General features: G+C 44.3%; 1 protein-coding gene across 1 annotated transcript in view; it reads left to right on the forward strand.

Moving 5' to 3' along the window:
• Positions 1 to 23,240, forward strand: part of Elovl2 (ELOVL fatty acid elongase 2) — a 40,016-nt gene that overhangs the window by 3,258 nt on the left and 13,518 nt on the right. Inside the window, exon 2 of the mRNA XM_028763188.1 lies at positions 19,701 to 19,764. Within this exon, the coding sequence (XP_028619021.1) occupies positions 19,701 to 19,764 (64 nt within the window). The remainder of the gene's footprint in view (positions 1 to 19,700; positions 19,765 to 23,240) is intronic.

The raw sequence follows: 23,240 nt of genomic DNA on the forward strand, positions 1-23,240 counted from the left end.
TTTCTTTCTTTCTTTCTTTCTTTCTTTCTTTCTTTCTTTCTTTCTTTTTTGTCCAATATTCTCAGGTTTTGTTTGAAAAAATGGTTTTTCGCCTTTCTCGCCTCCACTCCAGCTCTCTTATTTTCCTTTCCTATAGGTCTCTACTTTTTTGGTCTCTGATTTTTAACTTCTTTCCTCTGCTGAGAAATGCCATTCTCTGAATCACTGGGCCCCATGTCTCCCTGTTGTTCCCTCTGTCCTTTCTCTTGTTAAATCATAATGGCTTCTGTTTTATAGCTCATTCAAAGAATAATATTCAAAGAATAATCATTACTTTAAATGACAGCTTTGTATTAAGGTGATCCACCCAAGAAAAGAAAAAAATAAGGCACAGAAAGAAAAAAATAAGGCACAGAAAGAGAAAAATGAAATTAATCTTAGAACTTTAAAAACATCAGTGAATGTGAGCTTTATTTGACCTTTGAAGAGACATCAGTGGTGTCAACTGATGATAATCACGACCATAGTGGTGACCTCTCACTGATATCTTAAGAGTAAGAGTGCTCTCCTCTGTGCTGGTGAACAAAGATACAAAGAAGCAAGATACTCGACAGGTGGTCAGCAAGCCCAGCTTTCAGTGCGGGCTGGATTACCCACAAGTTCCGTGCCCCTGAGCACATCACTCTGATACACTGTTCACCCACTTTCTAAGTGGGGTTAATCTTTTGCATAAGATTATTTCGTAAGCATCAGATGGAACTCAGTCCTATAGCTGTGGATTCCCCCGGGCAGAGCTCTTGCCTGGAGATTCGTGTATCTGTCTTCTTACAGCATCTGTGGTTAGACCTCCTGTAACCATGCAACCGAAAACTAGAGCCATATCTTCCCTACACACCAGACCCTCACACCTCAGCATGACTACCTAACAATCCGCTCAGGCACTCTCAGTCCCTTCTAATCCTGTACTTCCTAGTGGTGTCTTGTGACTCTTACTGAATTCAGACTTGGTGAGGACAGGTGTTGTCTGTGTCGTTCAGTAATGTATCTCAATATTGGGTGATCATCATAAGAACGAGGCTGGCACACTATAAGCACTAAACATTCCTGCACGCTGAGAGTCTGACGGTCAGAACTACTGGTCCCCATACTGATTCTCCCTCTCCGTATCTGTAAGGGTAAAAGGGATAATGGTTTGCTTTGCAAAATCACAGAATACTCCTCCAGCAGGTGGCATATCTTAGCACTCAGAAACAATTGATTTAGCATAGGGCAGCCAGGCCTGCGCCCTTGTTATATTTGATAAGAAATCTGTATTTCATTCTCAAGCTGTATTTTCATTTCACAGTCACATTAGTGGTTGTGTTATTTCTTTAAAACACAAATTCTACAATTTAATCATAAGTTCTTACTGAAAGCAAAGCATGCATTTCTGTAAATGTATCTAATATAATTTGCAGAAGAGACATTCTTATTTATACATAATGAAATTTACAGTGCTACTTTCTTATTAAGATTAAAAATGAGTATTTTTCTTAATATAGGCAAAGCCATGATCCATGAGTTTTCTGGGTAGCTTTTCACTTTATTTTACAGAAGTTGGCCGTTTAATTAACTTAAATACACTGTAGGCTGGGGGCGGGGGGCCGGCGCCGGCTAGTCAGAAAACGGCTGCTGCACAAGCCTGGGGACCTGAAGCTAGACTCCTGGCACCACATAAAAACGAACAACCCAAAAGCTAGGCATGGTGCTGAGCACTGCAATTCCAGTACTGTGTCCCCAGTACTCTGTGGGGACAGAGATATGATTCCGGGCCTTGCTGGCCAGCCAATCTGACTGCATTAGAGAGCTCCAGATTCAGTGAGAGACCCTGTCTCTAAACATGGGGGGGGGCAATTTAGGAAGACCTCTGACATGAACCTGTGCCCCCCTGCAAGTATGGCAATACTATTTTATATTAGTGATTATTTTATATTTACACTCATTTAAACATAATTAGGCTTTAATATAGCTAAAACATCAGATGGCTTTCACTGCATTTTTACATGAAACTAGTTTGAAAAAAACATTAAATTCTACAGCGCTAAGCTTAAGTCATAGGTAAGAAAGTTGAGTTTGAAAGAAAAGAACTGCTTTGTTCAAGGTCACATATAGAGATCTGAACTTTCTGGTCCCAGTGTACCTTTCTTGCTACTCCACGGAGCCTTATCCACCAGCCAGTTTGAACGTGCTTTCTTACATGTTTATAAAAAGTCAACATTTATGGCAAAGCGAGCAAGTTTCCTATGTATAGTTCCCGCCATGTGAGTTACATGGCTGAATAGATATGGCCACATGCATGGATACAGAGGCAAGTTGAGCATTCATTCTCCAAAACGCCTCCTAACAGAAGTAGCTTGGATTTAGGATTCTTTGTTTTTTGTTTTCAAAAGTTTTTGAAGTATTTGCACACACATATCCTAGCATACATCAAGGGTGGTAATTCTAAACACAGAATTTGTTTATTTCTCATAACATAACTTGTACACAGCCCGAGGGTCATTTTAGACATATATATATATGTATAAATGCTAAAATGTATATGTATAAATGTATAAAATGTAAAATATATGCTAAAATGTATATAAATATATACACATATTTTTTACAAATACTCATGTTTCAACTATCGCATGGGGTCGAGTGTGGAATATTCTACTGTGGCATTATGCTAGCACTCAAGATGTTTTAGACAGTCAACCCGATTATTTATATACTGATATATTGTTATTTATAGATTATTTTTATCTATACACACATTTAAATAATAAACAAGCAGTCAAGCGCCATTTTGTATACACAGAACTGGAGCACACAAGTGTTACTTGTGTAACAGGAAGCAGCCATTCAGTAGACAAATAGCTTTCAAGTGAAATCAGGCAGTCACCGGTTTGATTAGTAACTTTAATATTAAGACTGCCAGAAAGGACAACAGTAGCTTTGCACATGTTTCATGTCTTAAGAGTCTATCATTTGGTCTTAATTCCTAGGCCTTAAAGATGTAAACATGTTGACTTTTCCATGTGATTGAGCAGAACTTAGTGAGATCTTTGAATTCTGTAGGCATTAGGACTACTTGGAGACTCTCATTTGCTTGACAGGATCAGAACATTTATTAGCCATCACACCACGTAAGGCATTAGATTTACATTAACTCATGCCTTTAAAGAAGATGAATGTGTCTGTAATGCAGAAACATTGTTTATTTGGCTTTGTTCTGCTTTGTTTTGAGGAGGTCTCATTTTATAAGCCTGGCTGGCCTGGAACTTGCATCTCTACCTCCGCCTCCCCAGTGTTGGGATGACAGGTGTGCACACCATGGCTGGCCAGTTCTCCTCTTCACTTGAGCTGACTTTCCTCTGTGTCTGGAGAAAGAAGCAGCCTGTGCTAGAACCCCTCTCCCCCCATTCTTGGAGCCTTCCTTAGACTGCCTCAGGGAAGCTGCCCGTGCACCCACAGTCTTTCTGATTTGAAGATCAAACTCTTTAGTTCTTAGAAGGTCACTGGCAATAGGGAGGGGCTTTCAGCACTGTTGAAACACCTCCAAGGCCACCCATCCAAATCCTTCCAGGGCCTTTCCCATCCTACTCCGGAGGCTGAACAGTTGTCATTCCTGTTATTGACAGGACTCTCAGGTTCCTTCTGGCTTTTACTGGGTTCTGACTCCTAAAAAGAAATGGCCTTTCTCACAAGACATTATGTGAAAACTGAAGTCTGTTTGAGATGCATGAGCAAAGCAGCCGAATGCTCTGGACACCAGCCCCTGAAAGTCCTAGCCCTGCTGCTAGAATGCTTCTACTAGCTCCTACGCGTCTTTCCTCTCACAATTTAAACAGTGGAAACATCCCTGTCAGGACTTTCTGCAGAGAACTCTAATCTTTTCCGCACTGGCCTCCTACAAGCTTAACAAGAATTTGTAATGGTCCCCAGTCCTCAGTGCAGACTTTGGAGTAAGTAGTTTGCTTTTGCTCTTCCTTTGAAGGAATGAAACACTCTCTCTGTAACTGAGTTAAAACCATTTTCAGAGAAACATGCAAACATCTTGTCTCCCTAGGGAAGAGCCTGGGGTCTGCATGCCAGGAATTCAGACACTAAAATCTGGTGCTCTAGAGCTCAAACCATAAGGGGCACTTCTTGTAAAAAAATGTTCAGTGTGTACTTCAAGGAGTCAGGGTCCTTCCTGGATCATGACTGGGTCGATTTGGATGTGTGGACAATGACATTACTGTAGATGTGACAGGAACCTCACAATTAGAAGAAATAACCAGAGAAGGCCACAGAAGGTAATGACACTAAAGGATCTGGGAGACATTGTCCTGGGAGCACTTTGTGGACAAGGCTGTGTCTACACAGAGCCTAGCTCATGCCTGTTCAGTGAGGTCTTTAATGTGGACGCTATGGGCTTCTTGATGGGGAGAGATGAATCAGGCCAGACTTCTTCGAGTGCTCAGCTTGAGAGTAAGGTGTTCCTATTAGATTTTGCTGGAGGTAGAGAACAGTGGTGTGCAGAGGAGGTTGTTTAGGGAGGTTAACCTAGTTACCGTACCATGTGAGTGGACATCAGGACGGGGTAAGTAAGGGCTGAGCTAATATGCTGATTCTTTTTACTTCTTTTCATGATTCAGGGTTTTTTTTTAATTCTCTGTTCAGTTGCGCACTCTTGGGTTCCGTTCCTTGGTGTCCATATCTCCCAAGTTGTTTAGCTGTGTGAAGCGCAGCGTTCTCCTTTCTAAACTGTCATACAGAGTGAAAAGTCGATCAGATAAGACAGTGCATGTAAAGCCCTTCCAGATAGGAAGCTGGCCATCGCTCTCTGCAGCTAAGGCATATCCATCTTTACAGCTGTGACATCATGGAAGCATGAACTAGAGATGTTTCCAGCTATCTTGATTATCTAAAGACATTTACATTTTTAAAACATTATATTCCTAAGAAGGTGAAGTTAAATTTAACATTCAAAGGAACCCTCCCCCCGACCAAAGAATGAAAGATGTGGGGGGTTTCTTTGTCTCCTCTTCAGATCCCTGAGGCTTCAAGAATTCTTTTAAAGTAACTGGTGAAAAGGGAAAACCTGGAACACAGCTCACTCACATGTGCTTCTCCAAAACCATCTTCTTACTGAGTGGTCCTCCCAGAGAGGCATCCATGCCGTAGCCAAGTGCCTGCTTTGTGAAAACTACCGTGGATTTGAATAACAGCTGTAGGCAATCCAGAGAGGCCTTGATAATCACACTAAGCCACAGCTCTCCACTCAACCGCCCACATCAAATTGCCTGACTTGAGCTTCTTAATGGTGCTTAGCCTGAGGCCTTAACCCCTAAAAAGAGCCTTCTAGAAAACAGTTCCTCCATTCTTTGCCTTTCCCACTGGACTCTCACTCTTTCGGTTACTAAATCTAAGCAAAGCAGATAATTAGATTTGTGTGTTAGGCAGCGAGTGTGTTGCTTCTCTTGTCTGTGGGTGTCTGTGACCTTTGGGGAGACATTTAAGGTGTGAGTGAACAAAAGAAGTGGAGAGCGAGAGACTTGTATCTTGGAGGATTGTTGGAAATGTGTTCTGGGACCCAGAGCCGCATCCTGGCTGGAGTGACGTTACTGTGTAAGGAGTGGGGGAAGACAGGGTTGGGAGGACTTGGAACTGTGCAGCATGGAGTCTCTGGGTCTGTGGACCAAGTCCATGCTGCCCTCCAGGATAACATGTCACTGCTTGCATCTCCAATATTCTAATGGACTTGCAAAAAGAAAAATGAAAAAAAGGTTTTCATAGAGGGATTTTGTTGGTACTTTTTCCCCTCATAGAAGTTAATCTGAGTACTTTACCTGCGTGCTGCCAAACTGCTTTCCTAAACAACGGGCTAACCTAGGCCAGCTTGCTAGCAGCAGGGGTATCTTGAAAACTATATACTTTGTAATGGCATATAGGATGTTTGTGTATTGTGAAAATATACGGATTTGAAATTCCTGAGACTTGATTACACCATTGGGAGAAAACAGGCTAGCACTGGATTTTTGTGCCACTGTATAGACCCAGTGCAGTCTCTTTGCTTTTCAATACTTTGGAAACTTTTATCCAGATTGTATATCGATGTGAAAATTAGTTTGTGTTGCCTTTTGTGATTTTAAGGGATTGGTGGGAAACTTTTCTTTAGGCCTTCAAGTGCCTTCGTGGCTCAAACCTCTTTTGAGGAACAGGTAGGCAAATGTCTACGTCTGTCCCCATGGGTAAGCCAAAGCACAGGAATTAGAGGAATGTCCAGCACATTGACAAGTAGGACCTGACTTCCGGTCATGATTATCCCAGGAAGGAGCATTCTTGGTTTTGCTCTAGCAGTGTGGAAAGGTCTCAGTAGACAACCAGATGAGGCGGGCAAAGGGCAAAGGGTGGTCAGGTATTGATTCAAGCAAAAGAAGTTTAGTGTCACAGAGAAACATGGAACTGTGGGGAGGCAATCAGCTCTCCATCTGACAGTGTGTAAATTCTAGATCATTAAAGAGACTAAAGGAAAATGAAACTTTAAAGCTGTTAGAGGGTGTGGAATGGGTAGTTTCTTGGCACAACCTATAACATGAGATTTAGGCTGCAGCTCAGTGGGAGTGTGTATGGCATGGGTGAGGAGATGCCACAGGCCACGCTCATCCAACAATGAGGCTGATGGGAAGGAATTGCAGTGACAGTAACAAAGCAGGAGCCATGATGACTTTAAAGCAGGAGGACCAGCAGCCAGTGAGACGCAGAGGGATGGCCGTGGAAAGGACAGGTCACTGAGGAAGGAGCCTTTGTAGTATGCTAATGTAAAGGCACGCACAAGTCCCTCAGAATGTGGAAATGCAAACTCATACATGCCATGCCCATGAACTTGGCAAAGATTAAATATTGACAGTAGCAAATTTCATAAATATTTTAGAGCAGTATGGTCATTTTCACAGAAAAAAGTTAAATGCATTTCCAAAACAGCATAGCAACTGTACATCTAGATTTTCCCCCAGGGAAACCTTTACTTACGAGTATTGGAGATTTTATATAAAGCAGCATTTTTGGTAATAACAGAAAGTTGGACACAACCTAAAATATCCATCAGGAAATATGTATTCGATTCCAATGGTAAAACACAGCTCATGGATGAATGAACTGGATTGCAGGTTTCGCCGTGAGCAGATCCATCAGATACGGAATGACAGAACACACTATAGAGAGTCGTATGCTGAGCTGTGGCAGTGTGTGGAGCCTCCACACAGCTGCTTGTTTTGACTATCACGTTGGGTCTGTCACGGGCTAGGGAGTTGAGCAAAGGAACAAACAGCAGCCTCACGGCTTGTGCTATTCATCCTTGGCTGATCAGAGAGACTCAAACAGTTGCTGAGGCAATGTAAAAGATTTGAAGTAACTGTGACAGAATTTAACCACATGCATGAGATATATTTTGTGCTTATCTCTGTGTGTATGTGTGGATACATATGTGGAGGCTGGAGGACAGCTTCAAGTTGTTCCTCAGGAGCTGTCTATCTTGGTCTCTGAGACAAGATCTCTTACTGGCCTGCAATACACCAAGTAGGTTAGCCTGGCTGGCCAGCAAGTTCCAGGGGTCTGGCTGGCCCACCTCCCCAGTGTTGGAATTTCAAGTGGGCACTGCCACAGCTGGTCACTTTACTGACTGAAGTAGCTCCCCAACCCTGATATATTTTATCCTCTACATCTAAACACATGTGCATGCTTCTGCCAAGTTAAACAGAAGTTTAAATATAGGATACATGTTAGGACTGTGGTCCAAGGTCTGCCCTGAATAAGCATATCTGAGAAGGATGAGCCACGGCCAGGAGGCCGCCTTTTGTCTCTGTGGATTCTAATCTGGCCTCTTGGCTGAATCAATGTCTAAAAAGAAGTTTTAGAAAATTGAGCAACATGGTTGACATGCTGATTGTCCCCTATATGGAAAGAGAGTGACCAGATATACAAGCACTAATCTCATCTTAGCAATAAGAACCTTATTTGTGGGCACTCACTCCCAAAGCATCCTGGGAGTTGGTTACCAACAAGGAAGACTCTTGTTCTCACTTGCATGTGCTTTACAACTTTGAATTCATGCAGGGAAGCCATGTCCTCTCTCTGTTCTCCTCCACAATTATTTTTCTCCTGTGTTGGTTTTGAGAACAGTTATGGCTGCCTTCTCCAGTTAAACTGGAGAGCTGGGAATGCATCCCAGTGCTAGAACACTTACCTAGCAGTCACAGGGCCCCCTAAATTGGTGCCAGAAACCAAAAACTAAAGCAACAAGATAGTTCACCTGGACTGTCTGCCTCTCCGTGTTACAGCACTGCATTTCCTGTCTCGAGTGTTTAGGACATCACTGTGGACGGCTAGACAGGTAGCTTAGCACATAAAAGCATTTTCCACACAAGTCTGCTGACCCAAAGTCAATCTCAGGGCCCCATGGAAAGGTGGAAGGAGGTCTATAAAGTTATCCTCTGACCTCCGCACAGCACCATGGTGTGCATATGCCCCAGCACACTCAGCCCCCCACAATAGAAATGATAATGATAGTTAATAATAATGATAATAATAAATAGTAATAATAGTAGAAGTAGTAACTTATTAAGTTTTTAAGTTATTCATTAAAATGAAATAAGGCCATCATTTTGAGGTGGGCTGCTAATTAAAGGCTATTCCTCTTCTACAATGCCATTCCTTTTTGTATCTAATTTATGTGGCAGTGGAACTGTAAGGCAGAGACAGTGTGCTCCAAACCGGGATTTGAAAATGCAGAACACTTAAAGGCCTGTCTCCTCCATGTCAACTTTGTGTCTTGAGCTGTCATAGATGGTTTTACAAACATGGAAATTATTTAATCTCCCAGCCATGCTGTTCTGAGGTGGTGATTTTTATCTCATAGTGAATGAAGGGCCCACTTGGAATGTTTCCCCAGAGTGTGCTCTTCATGTGAGAGCTACGGGTATGCTGTTCCTTGTGGATGGGTGGTGAGCAGAATCGCCATTCCCACAAGACAGCAGCTGCTCATTGCTGTGAAGGGAGCAAGGTAGTTTCCTTGCTTAAGCCTTGCTTCCCTCACTTGTCAAGAAGGAACAGTGATGCCTGTCTGACAGAGAGTGGAAGTGGATACAGTGGTGACCTGTGTCATAGTCAGTACTTCATGTGAATACACTGTGGACACTCTCAGTCAGTCTTTGTCATCAGTCATATATGTGTTTTCTATATAAAATGATAACAGAAGTGACAGTAATTCTGAAACCTCACCTTAAAATGAACAAAGTATAGGAAGTGGGTTCATGATGCCTGTAAGTAGCTAATACAGGAGAATTAATTGCTCTTTATTCACCAGTGAAAATGTGAAAAGGAAGGAAAGCAAATTCTACAACCATTAGTGCATGTCAGGGGCATCTGACCCATCCAACGGAGATGGTGGCCATGGCTGGAAATGTTCAGCCATGGACCCATGCCTGCTTCTAGCCAATAGTAATACCTCTTTGGTAAACAGAAGGGTCAGAGGAAGGAGGCTGTGGCTTATCTTGGCCACCATGGCAGATGTGGGTTTGTTTTTCTATGGTAGCATCTACTGTGAAATTAAAATGCTGCATACAGTTACAAAGCTAGGAACCAAATCCCCAGGGAGAAACATCCTCTAAGAGAAGCAACAGCTACCAAGAAACTCTGCAGTCACCATTGGCTTGGTGGATGTGAGCAAAATCTGTCTATAACTTCACCCTACGCCTAACCCTAGTTAGGCCCATTTGAAGGAAGGATGTTAGCAGACAAGTTTTAGGTTCAGGCAAAAGAATTGGTTCTATCAATAGAAATGTGGTACTTAAAACAAGAGAGTTCTACCCTGAGCTGAAAGCGTTTGCTTATGTTGTTGACAAGTAGGATTATAAATTAATTCAGATATAAATCTGAATGTTAGGATGGTTTAATCTTTAGCTATAATGGTAATACTATATGTAAAGTTCACTTGTAATGGGACTACCATCTGCAGACTGGTGATAATCACGTCCTCTAGTTTCCATTGCTGGACACTGGTAGACACTGGTAGAGGTAGAAGCCACATTGCGAGTCCAGTGGCCAGGTTAGAAGTGCGTGTGAAGGGTGACACGCACAAGCACACTTTCTTAGTAAGGTAGAGCTGGATGTTGTGATGCACACTGGTGTTCCATGAGCTCTTAATAAAAACCCTGCTCCTGGTGAGAAATGTTGGAGCAGTAGCTGCTTCCACTGCCGCAGGAAGGAGCTATAGAAGAGATAGCTGAAGTCCAAGGCCACGCAGCTTTCACCGGGAGTCCAGAGGAGAACCTGGGTCTGTCAATCCCCTACTGGTGCTCCTGCCTTGTCACATCGAGGGCCATCAGTGTCACAGCAAAGAGCTCATTTCTAAGGCTCCTGTGGAATTACGAGAGGCTGTGTGACTCTGTCGGATTTTATTTAATATGTAAGACATTGCACCTCTCTGCATCCTGACTTCCCGTTAACTGTGTGCAAGCTGAGAGTCTTACAGGCTTAACACAAATAGCCTTTACTCCAATGGCATTCTCCTAGGTAAGAACTGTTGTTGGCGTGGTCAAGTGGCTTCCTGTGAAGCTGAGTGATTCCTCCATTAGAGGAGTCTAAAGACTGGAGAATGGGGAAGGGCAGACTAAGATGAACAATTCGGGAGGGGGAAGCGACTGTGTGTGAGCACCGCAAGGCCCTCTTGTCTCCCTGCATCTTTTAGTAGACAGAGGCCTGTACCAGTGAGACTGAGCATGCGGTAGCCAGCTGCATCCTCCCCACACTGCCCGCTTGTTAGGAGCAGCAAAGGAGACTCCTCTTAAAATCAGCATCAGATATGCGTGGTGGAGCATGCAGCCCCGACCAAGCTTCACCTGTAAGTGGGATTGTCCCTGCACTTCCTGTGAGTCACAGAGGACACCTGCCCTGGCAGCTCACCCACCCAGTGTGACCTTTCTGCCAGGCTTGCTGCTGGCTACCACAGCCAGCTACATTTCAACCCTTGGGCTGCTTTATTAAAGCTATGCCAATGAGTTTGCCTTTCTCTTTCCACACCAGCAATAGTTTGAGAAAATATCCAGTCTAGCATTTTTTTTCTATGGCTTTTCTAATATACCTGAACCCAACACACATTTTCTTTGCCCAATCAGATGGAAACCTCAAGCCCCTGCTTCTCCAGAGACTAATTTTGGCTCTTATTAGAAAAACAACTAGAACACTGATTGGGCCAAGATGTCACCAACAAAGCACCCTGTCCTGAGACCATTTTCTGCTGAAGGAAGACCCAGGCAGGGTTCTCCCTCCTCCTTCTCCTGTCTGTCACCATCACCAGTTGATGTTACTGGATTTCTGTCTTCTCTTTTCCAAGGTGGAAGAAAAAAACACTACAAAGCTTTCAGAGCTGTGTTAACCACAGCAGTGACATGTTCTAAATGACAGTACTTAGGAAAGAAACGTAAGGTTGAGAGTTGAAAAATGAGATGAAGAATTCTGTGTAGAAAATACCTGAAAACCATAAAATCATGACGTATGAATTAGTGTGCTTGTGTGTTTATTTTGAAATAGTTTCTAGTGGTTCCTCTAGGGAACAGATTAAGGCACATACTTTACAAAGGGGATTTGGTTATACTCTCCTATAAGTGTGGCTTTGAACAGCTGGGCTTCTCCTTTTTTAATTTTTATGTTGCATTTATAACTTTGAGATAGGGCAAGGTGGGCTTGAAGCTGTTTTTACTTAGCATATAGAATATATACACTTTCCCTTCTGAACGGTGTTGGAGGACTGTGGTGGGATTCATGCAGGCCACTGAAGCCCCTGTGAGGCCATCCATTGTTGCTATGGTACACATCACTGCTAATAAGACCATAGAACCATTCTCTTTCTGAGGTGGAAGGGCCCTCTCTCCTCTCTGAATTTTCTAAGACACAGAGAGCAGATACAGAGAAAGACTGTATATTGATTTCTCTGGGATATCTAGATGGGAAATTGAAACATTTGCCTGTGGGATTCGGGAACAAACTTATCAGGCATTTCATGCTAACCTCTCTCCATACAGCCTAGTAATTAGCTCAAGGTTCCTTTTGTGAATTTTGTGTGTTTGTTTCAAAGTCTGTGATAATTTTGCAGATGCTGCTACTTGTTCAGCAATATCTCAGGGTCAGTTCTTTTTGTATGAGTCTGGTACTCTTCCCACCAGCTTTGAGATTGGGAGAGAAGAAAGAACAAGAGAATAGGAGAACAAACACTTGTCAGCTTGTCTCTTTAAAACTGTGAGCCGGAGAGGGCCTCAGAGATCACATACTCATAACACCGAATAACTTTTGTACAGTAATTTTAAAAAGTAGCCTCCAGAGGCTGACTAAGAGGCATAAAATGATTATGTTTAATTAGGATCATTTTGTATTACGCAGTGCTTTCTACTGCCTAATGAATAGAAATATTTATGGTAAGAAAGGGGGTAGCCATAGTTCATTAGTGTGCTTATTTAGAAACCATCACAACAGTAGCCAAGAGAAAATCTAAGACAGGATTTCTGAGGTTGTTGATTTCTGAAAATGGGCATCAAAGCCTTGCATTTATATTATTTTGTCAATATTTTGGCAAAGACTTTGGTTTTGTCACGTGTGTGTGTGTAGCTCATAGTAATTTCTTCTTCTGTTTTCCTCATCTATAGAGAGACAACTGTCACTATCTTCTTCTTCTCACCCATCGAGGTCACATCTTTTGTTCACATTGCCTTATGACCCCTTAGTGATGAACAAGTGAAACAAACTGTTAGCATCCTCATGATGCCTAGATATGAGTACCTAGAGTTAGCTTGCAGTGCCTTGTAACAGAGGCCAAGGGGAATGAACTTCCCAGTCTCTGTACCCACAGCCCAAGCTTCATCCCGCCTTTTGGCAATGACCACTAATGATGCTCACCTGACTTTGTCTCCACGGAAAAGCTAAGGGAGAGGTGTAATGTCCCTAGGAAAGACTGCGGTGAGGATCAGCTGTCACTTTAGTGATGATACCCTGCCAAGCAGAAGAATGTGTCTCAAGGGTTTCATTCAGCAGGGCTAGAGCCTGTTCCTCAATAGTCCTTTATGAATTGATTTCACAGCCTGAGTTAAAATACAAGGTAGACTAGCCACATGGCACTCGGGTTCTCTTGCCTGAAGTAGCAGTTTCAAAAGACACCTTTTTGATTTTTTCAAAAACATATTGGATGCTGTAGATATCTTTATAATATATAGCTCTGCCTAAAAATAATACAGATATGACCTTTGCTTAGAAAATTAGGAATAAAATCTGACCCATATTTTCCCATGAAATCATTAGAAGCCTTGCTTTGTTTCATATTCAAAGGGATAGATAGCACTTGTCCCTGAGAAGCACTTGTCCCCAAGAAGCGCCGTCTGCTTCCCTCCACTCAGCACTTGACAACCAGAGCACATGCGAACACAATTTCCTTTCATTGCTGCTGCTGCTTGTGAAAGAGCCTCATTCTTTCTGTGTCCCTAAGTTCCGAAACTGGCACCGCTCTGGCTCTTCTGAGTACGGAAATCTGGCTTTGGCTTAAGCTCCAAGGAGTTTTATATTAGCCGTCTACTTCCTCTGGAAGCGGAGGTTGTAATGGCTGTGGCAAAGATCTTGACCTAGTAGAATTGCTTGTTGTGAAACTGGGGCTCCTTGTTTAATGTGTAGTGGATTTTGTTTTACTCAGTTAATATTAAGTTATCTAGCAACTATTAATAAGACCAAACTGTTATAAGAAAAATGTTTGCATTTTATTTCCATTCTCACATTTTTTAAATTGTTTAATTCATTTCATTGTTTATATTGAGTGTACACAGTGTACACAGCACTCTGTTACATGAGGACGTTTTTATACGGGCACACGTCATACACTGAGCATGCCCAGCTCATCCTCCCCACTCCCTCTTCTTATGCCAGTTACATCCCTTTTCTAGCACACAGCTTAGTTTTTCATTATTACTGGGAAAAAGTTATCCTGTGCACAGTCTATGTATTTTACATCCACTCTTCTGTTGTTGGACCACAAGGTAGTTCTGTTCCTTAGCTATGTAAGTAGTGTGCCTCTGTAAACATTGAGGAGCCTGGATCTCTGGGATTGCTGACTGGGAGTCCTTCAGGAAGTCCCTGGGCTCCTGAAGCTGGGCCATATGCTGGATCTGGTTCTTTTGTTGAGGAATCCCCATACTGACTTCCACAGCGACAGACTAGTTTTCACTCCCATCAACTGTGTGCCCTCACTAACGTTTATTGTCTTCTTAAAGACCAGTTTGGTTTGGGTCTCAGTATAATTTTCATGTGCATTTATTTGCTATTCAGTAAAGAACCATGACTTCTAAGTTGACCAGAAAGAAATTAATTTAGTACATTAATTTTTATGAAATATACTTAATGACATATATTTAATAAAATACCTTTAACCGCTGAGTTAATACATAAACCATTTAAACTTTATGATTATATTTTCAAGTCTGCTTTTGGCTTAGGCAACTGCTAAGTTGTAGAGTGCTAACCCACTATGCATAAGGACCTCCATTCAGTTGCCAATGTGCCAGTACATGCAGTAGTAAGCTCTGCTTTTGAGGTGTGTCTTTGCTATCCACGCACCGTGTTGTGCTCCACGGATGCCCACTTGATGTGACCCTGTGACTCCTTGCATGTATGTGTAATTTATGTTTCACCTGTTCTTAGCCCTAGCTTTAAAAATTCCCTTAAGTACCCAGTGGCAAGAAGCACATGTACCAGATCATGTCTTTTCGGGGGTCACCAGGGTTAGTCCTGACTGACTTTGGCCTGTTGCTCTGGGACATCTGTGGGAAGATTGTCTTCTTTTGCTCAGACACCCTTTGTTGGGCAAGTACCATGTTCACAGTCTCCTCCATCCATGGATGCTGATTGGTTGCTGCACTCTGCTGTGTGGCATTACAATTGCTGCCCAGTGTCCCTGACTCTTCTGGGTGCTGGTCCTGTAGCTCTTAATAGCAGATTTCCTGCAGTGTTCTATGGAAAAGTCAAGGAGAAAGCCTGCCTCCTTTTTTGTTCTTAAATTATAAAACATGTTTACATTGCAAACCCAGTGTCTTTGCAAATAAAAGTACATCGTTTCTTTTCTTTTCCTTCTTTGGGCAGGGTCTTGCTACTCAGCCCAGGCTGGCCTCAAACTCAGCAATCCTCCTTCCCTGGTCTCTCAAGCATGGGGAGGGGGCTGAGAGGGGCAGCGTTGCAGACATGCCCCACTGTATCAGACTCTTTTTGAACACTGTGTTGTCTCTGCCTGTGTTCCCTGAGGAACAGCCATGGGGAATCCTGGGAAACAGAGCCTTGCTATCTTTGACATCACTCCTTTTGTGTCCCGTGCTCTGCACTCAGAGGGCAGTGTTTGGCCACTCTATCAATCCACCTCTTTGGGCTGAATTCATTTCAGAACATTGGGTTCTTGTGCAGGATAGGCTGTCCTAGCAGTTCACTGAGAATGCTGAGAGCCAGAGGGAGAGCCAGTCCTCCCACCGTAGCACGTGCAGATAAGAGAAGATAGAGAATACACTGATGCCCTGTTACACTCCAGAAAACTCACTGTTCTTGAAAGCCCATTATTGTAATTATGCTGAACATTGTCTATAAAACCTAGAGTAAAAAAGATTGAGAGATGTGGAGATTGTCCAGTGGCAGAGGGCTTGCCAAGAATCTAGAAAACCTTGGGTTCCGTTCCTTGTTTGTTTAGAGCTTGCCTAGTTGGAGGCTTCCATTAGACATGGTGCCTTGTCTAAAACCACCATGCTTGCTGGAGGTTTTCCAGCATCTCTCTCCTCTCTGATCCATTCTTCACTTGCCAAAGACAAATTCTAATGCTCAGTCTTCATACTGTCAGACCGGCCAAGAGGAGCATTGTCACCAGGGAGAGAGAGGTCAGAAGTGGAGCCCCACAGTTTGCTAGTCCCAGTTCTAGGGTGACTAGAGAATTCATTCATTAAGAGAGTCATTTGCGCAAGTGCCTTGGAACCCCTAATGTGTACTAGACAAAGAGGCTTTTGAGTAGCTTGAGAGGAGGGAAATATGGATAAAAGAAAATTCACCTAAGAGGCATCTAGGCATCATCAAATTCCATGTGGTGGCACAGAAGAAGCATGTGATGTGATAGGATCACTAATAAGCAGGCATACCTAGGGCAGAGTGGACAGACGGGCATAGCTACGGGGAGCAGGGAAACAGACGGAGGCCACTGAGCTCTAGTCCAGCCAAAAGAGGTAATGACAATTATTTGATTGTCCCAAAATTTCCATATTTTATGCCAAGTAAGAATGCTAGTTCTCAAGCCAAGTATGGCAGTGCATGCCTATAATTCCTATTCTCAGGACCCGGAGGTGAGAGAACTACAAGTTCCAGGTCAGCCTGGGCTGCACAGCAGGGTACCACCAAAGCAAGTTCCTCTTGAAGTGACCAATTAGATGCCAAGGGGTCAGGGTCATTTGTATAGGCTAACCCTTGGTTTACCTTACTGTAGTCCACTGTGGGAATAATTCTAGGAATTGGCCAGCAGGCTCACCATTCAGTCTTCCTGATCCCCGGGCACAAGGTGAAGATCTCATTTTCTACAGTCCCTTGTCCCAGAGGGGACACATTTCATCCTGAGTTCCCTACAACTCAGCTCTGGCTTGAGGCTCTTGGGAAGTTTCTGGTACTAGAGTCATACCCTATTTCCTGACTTACTGTTACCCAACTCTCACGCATTACTGTATTTGCAAACACATAGAAAGAGAAGTAAAGATTTTTACACTCAAATGTACTCATCTGTTTTGTGGTCTTAATGCGCTTATTTTGAAAAGCAGTGAACTTCTGGTGAAACTGCCTATTCTGTCTTTAAACCATTCTCCAAAAACTCAGCTAATAAGACAGAAGAGACATCAAGATCCTGAATCACTTTTTAAAGTAAAATATAATGGCATCATAAACAGAAACTCAAGTCTGCAAAACAGAACCAGTGACAGGGCTAGAGCAGTAACAGTACTTGTTGCCAAGCCCGACAACCAGAGTGTGAGTGTGTTCACACCTGTAAAATGCCTGAAAAACAAACTGCTTTGACTTGACCTCCAACTGGGGCAGTTAGGGATGGGTGGACATCCAGTCAGTACTATGGTGGCAGAAAGCTAAGGTCATCCTTTCTGATCTCTGGTTCCTTGAGTACTCGCAGAAGCCAGTGGTTAGGGTGAGGGCATATCTCAAGCAAGCTGCCTAGGCTTCTGTAATCTGTACCATAGGAGTGCTGAGTGGGACACCACTCCTCCAGGCGGGTTTCATACTTACTGGAGGAGTAGGAGCAAGCAGGTCTTAGCCAGTGCTGCCTCTAGCTGGTCAAGGTGAGGGGAGCATGGTGGAAGAGTTAGCACAGGGAGTACTGTGTTAGTAGTGGACATGATTGGGGGGGAGCCCAGCTTGCTTATGGTGTGCAGAACTACCATGGCCTCTCAGTGCTTCTTATGATGCTCGTGGCTTTCTTTAAATGCCGCCTTCCATATGGTATCACTTTCCTTTTGCTTGAAGACATCTCCAGCATACTCTGAAGTGCAGTCTGCTGGCTACAGACGCTCCCTTATGCGAATGTGCAAGTGTCCTTATTTAACCCGTATTTTTGAAGAATATTCCCCCATACACACACATACAGCCATGGTCCTCAAACAAGCACTGATCTACTTTCTGCTGCTATAGTAGTATTTCCTAGCATTGTCTGTATTCCTACCATGTGAGCCACTGGAGACCCTGGTCAGCAGTGTTTCCAGATAAGCTGTACCTCCGTGTGCTTGCATCTGTGACTCCTGAATGCCTTTCCTTCTCCCCTTTGAAGACAACACCTTAGAGGTTCAGAATTCAGCAGGAGACTCATCTTTTTCTGGTGTGTCTCAAGAATGTTTAAGTTAAAACCCTTGTCCTGTTCTAGTACAGTTCTGAGAGCCTCATAATGTTTTTTGCCCTGGAGTTATGAATTACTCTCTAGACTGTGAAGTCCAGGAAGATGAGGACCATGTACTCCTAACTTTGCACTTGGTATCTAATATGGCGCTGGCATCAGTGTTTGGTAACTGGTCAGTGAGTAATGAAGAATGAAAGACTAGATTTCCTTTTATCCCGTTTCTTCTCTGTTCACTCTTCCTGTCTTCTTTCATTTCTTTCCACATTGCAAGTAAATTTCTGCAAATTTACAGCAATAATGGGTTTGTATCCTATTCATTGAAGCTTTCTTTCTTAGCTTTGTAAATTTTGGAAAATGGAGTTTGAACCTTAGCAAACAAACTGAAAAAGTTTAAACATTTGCTCATGGTGTGGCAACTGCCACAAGTCCATCTGTGAGGTTAGTACCCTTATCTGTTGAAGAATGAGAGGTCCGACACGGACCTGCATTATCGATAGCTGCACAACTGGTATTCTGTTCCACCAACATGCCCTCACTGCCCTTCCTCAGGCCTGTAGTTATCCTAAGATGCTCCATGTAGAAGACAAAGGTTAAAAAGAGTTGTTTACAAAGTTCAGGCATGTTTTAGCTAAAACACTTTTTATAGAGATGTTATAAAATAAGAAAGATATTCTAACATTCTAGCTCACTGGGCCTGCTGCAGCTGCTCGTGAGTGCTGTCAACTCCAAAGCCTCCCGCCCAAGCTTCCTCAGGGTCCTGAAGACATTTTTCCCCCTTGGAATTATAGGATCAAAAAGAAAATAGGACTAGGTCTCATCACAGTCACAAATATACAGGTCCCGTCCTCAGACGCCCACGCATGAGCCATCTTCTCTCAGCCTGGCCTGAGTGTCTGGGCGTGAGGTGCTTTGGGGTCATGACTGCACTCCACTTTGAATCTGGAGCTCATTCCATATAAGACAGTCTTGAGGCTGTCACACCCAACTGCTACCAAAGTCATCACCTGAAATTCCTTCCCAGAACCCTGGGTCTCCTTCTTCATCTCCCATTGCTTGAAGGGGAGTTCCAGACCTTTGTGATAGGGGAGGGAGATTTGAGCATCCATTATGAGCAGACAGCAAGAGCAAGGGGTAGGCCAAGGAGGTGGTAGCCAAGGTGTTCACCTTAAGATGCTTAGCAACAGCCTAGCCGCAGTCTGAATCTGAATGACAGGAACTAACCCAAGACCCCCAGGTAACATTCTTTACTGTACTGTTAATTAGTGCTGATGTGCACACATAAAGATGATGATAGAAAAATAGTTCTGATGTTAGCTCAGTTCCTTTCTGGACTGGGAAAGCAGGCGTCCTTTAAAGCTGTGGGTCTGGCTCTGTGAAGCATGGAGCTGCTGAGTCCCTGGTGAAAACTGTCTGCGTTCCGCAGCCACAGGCTCCCCATTGCTTACAGCAACTCTCATTGTAGCCATGAAAGCTGCATATGGACTGGCTTTGCCTGCAAGCATTTTGAGGTGAATGAAATGGAGGTGAGTGACCCCGCGTGTCTGAGTCCACCATCTGTTTTGGGCCTCTTCTTACTGAGGAAACACAAGAGGTTGTTTCCTCTGCAGTCTTTGCAAGCTGGTTACAGCAAGGCTGTGCTTCCTGTCCTCTCTCAGGTCTGCAGTCACAGACCCTGAAGTTGAGGCTCTCATAAGATTCAGGAGCTACAGGTTGGTGATGTTGAGAGTTTAAAAATGAAAAGGCCTGCTTAATTTTCCCTATCTTTCAGGAGCATCTGAAGGCCTTTGATAATGAAGTCAATGCTTTCTTGGACAACATGTTTGGACCACGAGGTAAGTGAGCCACTTGGGAACAGGCTGGAAGAATGCCATTTGCATGTAGGGAAGCATCATTATCTCTGGGGTTCTGAGAACAGCACAGCATCTATCCCTATGAACTGTAAACTGCCTTCCACTAGGTGGCCCTTTCCCAGAAAAAAGCCCAGGTTCTTCTGCCTCACTGTGTCTCCTGGGATGAGGGCAGGTGAAATGATTTTTCTTTCCTCTAAGGTACCAGCCATGAAGCCTTGTGGCCTGTGCCTGCTCCATAACCCCCCAGTCTCCAGTCACAGCCTGTCTTTCTCACTCTCGTGGACACAGGCACCCTTTGACTCCTCAAATATGTAAAGTTGTTTTATTTGCTGTTTTCCTATGCCTGGAATTTCTCCCCCCTGTTTTCCTCTTTCCCTTCTGGTCAGCTCCTTCTGCTGCAGACCCCAGCTGAGGGCTGTCTTTCTTGGGCGACTTCCTTTATGCTACACCTCATTACTCCAGGCTCCACATTCCTCTCTTGCACAGGCTTCCTGGTTGCCACTTGTCTCCTGAAAGCAGGAGCCATAACTGCTCACCATCTATCATGGGGTTGTCAACAGCTTGGGACAGAGGAACTGATTTCTGACTAGATGACGTCTAGACAGATGTTTTGCTTCACTTGAGCTTGGGTTATTTGACAAGCCTGTGGGAAATCCACAGGCTTTTCCACAGGAAGCCTGTGGGGTTTCCACAATGGGTGTCCTCAAGACCGTGAAGATGGGGAGGGAGGCCAAAGTTTTCCTTCTTCTCACTGCTTGGAGATCATTTGACTCATTCCCCAGTTTCCGATGAGGCTCTGAAACCTGTTCTAAGTGAATGGTGATTTTATAGAAACTGTGCAGTTTGAGGGGGTGTTCTATTCTTTCCCCTTGAGGGTCCTTCATGGTGGGCCAGCAGTCTGTAACCTCTGCTCTCCCTGCTTATAGTTCTAGTGACGTGGAGGAGGAACTGGCCCAGAGTGAAGGGCATAACCTCTTGCGTAGGCAGGAGGTCACAGGAGCTGTCTGTGCATTCTTGGGGACCACAGCTTTCTGTTTGATTCTCCAGCAGAGAGTTAAACATTGATCTCTCTGAACTTTGCTGTCAATAGATTGGTGAGAGCTGGAGTTAATGTAGACTCCGGGTCAGCTGAGGAAAGGATTGCAGAGGCTGACTCTGCTTCATAGCAGGGAGATTATAAAATGCACTGTAAGATCACTGAATTGGGTTACTACAGTCACATCAAGAATCCCTGTGCCTTCCTAAAGGTGACTGCCACACCCAGCCACCTTGGAGGCCTCCTTAGCTTTTTCTAATCTTGTACACAAACACCAGTGGTACTGAGGGATGTACCAGAGTATACACTTGCTGCCATGTTTTAGCTGCAGCAGGTATGATCACCTTGAATATAACACGTGGATAGCAGCATGACAGTCTCAGTAAAGACTTTCAGGTGACAGACGATGTACCTTACATGACATTCCTCCTGACACTACGGATGTAAGTCCAGGGGAGACGAGAAGGAGACTGGTTCTTCTTCGTAGAGCACGGGTGGAGGTTGCCAAGAGAAACCTAGCACAGGGAACAGTCAGGATGTGTCAAAGACACTAGGCCATAAGTATGCATTCCCTAGGACTAGGGTGCTTTGGAGGTGACAGAAACACTCCTGCAGTTCTGATGTCAAGGTAGGGCTCATGTTGTCCCCATGACATCTGGTGCTGCTCTCCCAATGCTGGGTTGCTGGCAGGCTGGTGTCCTTGGCCTCTAGATGCATCACTGTCTTCAAGTAGTAGTCCTTAGTTCTTCTGTCCCTGTCTTTAAAGACGCCACTGACTGGGCTAGGGCCTGCCCTAATCAGTATGATGGCATCTTACCACAGTTGTAGCTGCAGGGACCCCAGTTCTGAGGGAAGCCACATGCAAGGCAGCAGGAGTTGAGTGTGTCTTAGACACAGTTCAGAGGCAGTGCTCTAACTTGTAGGGAAGCTAACCACTGTGAGCTTTCTGCCCTCTGTGACTCTATTCTGGGGTTCTGGAAGGAACCCCAGGAATGGCCTTTCTGTTTATCTGAAAGGATTGCTTTGAGAACTCCATCATTACAAATGAAGGCTTTAGGTGATGCCTAGCATGGAGAACATGCTCACAGTTCTAGCTGTGGCAGGATAGCCTGAGTAAGAAATCACAGTGGCCGTTACCTTGTTGAGGATATGAAGCTGTGGTTAGGAAAGGGGGTGGGAAATGGCTCCCTTCAGAAAGTAGGGTCTGCATGCAGCAGGCCTTTAAGGGCAGAGCAGGAAGGCACATAGCACACATAGCACAGGTGCTTCTAGGGGGGGTGCTAGCTGACGTCAGAGAGGCTGTAGCAGATCTGAACCCGGAGCTCCCATCTTCATCCTTATCAGTGAGGGAGGGAGCTGTCTACAGACTTATCCCTGCCACAGCAGCCATGCTCACAAAGGCGCTCTCCTCATTAAGGTAGTCTGTAAGGGTGTTAGGAAAAGGTCAGAACAGACAGTATAGGACAATCCAGGGAGAACCAGCAAGGTCAAGAAAGGGACACACCTGTGATGGAACCAATTTTTTATGCTGTCTGTGTAGGATGCAAACAGCATGGAAATATCGTGATTCCAGGCCAGCCTTTAAACAAAAGGAGGCTAACAAGTCAACCTCACCGTGCATACAGGCCACTTCCAGGGGTTACCTTGTGATAGGACTTGATCATGGGATTTGTATGGTGTCAAATCTTTACTCTCTGGAGGAGTGTGGTGAATCTTGTCCCTGCTATTGACACTTCTATCCTGCTACAACTCTATATCTGCAGCTTTGTAGGAGGCCGTCCTCAGCCAGCCACTCCAGGGCTGTGCCGTTTTTGTCCTCCGTGGCACCAGTGTCACATGCTCCCTGTTGTGGAATGCCACTACCCTGTGAACTCAGCAGGTTTATTACAGTGAACCTGTGCAAATTCTGGGCATTGCCCACTGCCCCTGGTCCTTCCTATGGGAGGTACCCAGCAAGGCGTCTGGGTTGAGGTGGCAGCTGTAATTCAGTGCAGATGCTGCTGCCCTCCATTGTATTGCCGATCTCATCTATAAGATGTGTCAACATGAGCAAAGGCAGTGACTGGTGTGAAGCACTTGGGAGCCTCCACCCTCCTTTCTCTCAGTTGGTGTACAGCTGGAGCTATTTGTTCCATGGAAGCTCTGTAAATGTAAAGGTGTGTGTGCACACTTCTGTGCACTGTGTATGTGCAGGAGCCTGCAGAGGTCAGAATAGGCATCAGAGCCCCTAGGCCTGGAGTCACCAACAGTCATGAGTAGCCCTGTGGGTGCTGGCCACTGAACCAGAGTACGCTGCAAGAACAAGTGCTCCTAACCTCTGAGCTATCTCTCCAGCCCATAGGTATCAGGTTTTCTGTTGTTGTTTTTGAGACAGGTTCTTACTATGTATACAAAGGTCTGTTGTTCTTGTTTCTGAGACAGG

This window comes from Grammomys surdaster, unplaced genomic scaffold (assembly GCF_004785775.1).
Source record: "Grammomys surdaster isolate TR1022 unplaced genomic scaffold, NIH_TR_1.0 137, whole genome shotgun sequence".
In the NCBI taxonomy this organism is placed as follows: Eukaryota; Metazoa; Chordata; class Mammalia; order Rodentia; family Muridae; genus Grammomys; species Grammomys surdaster.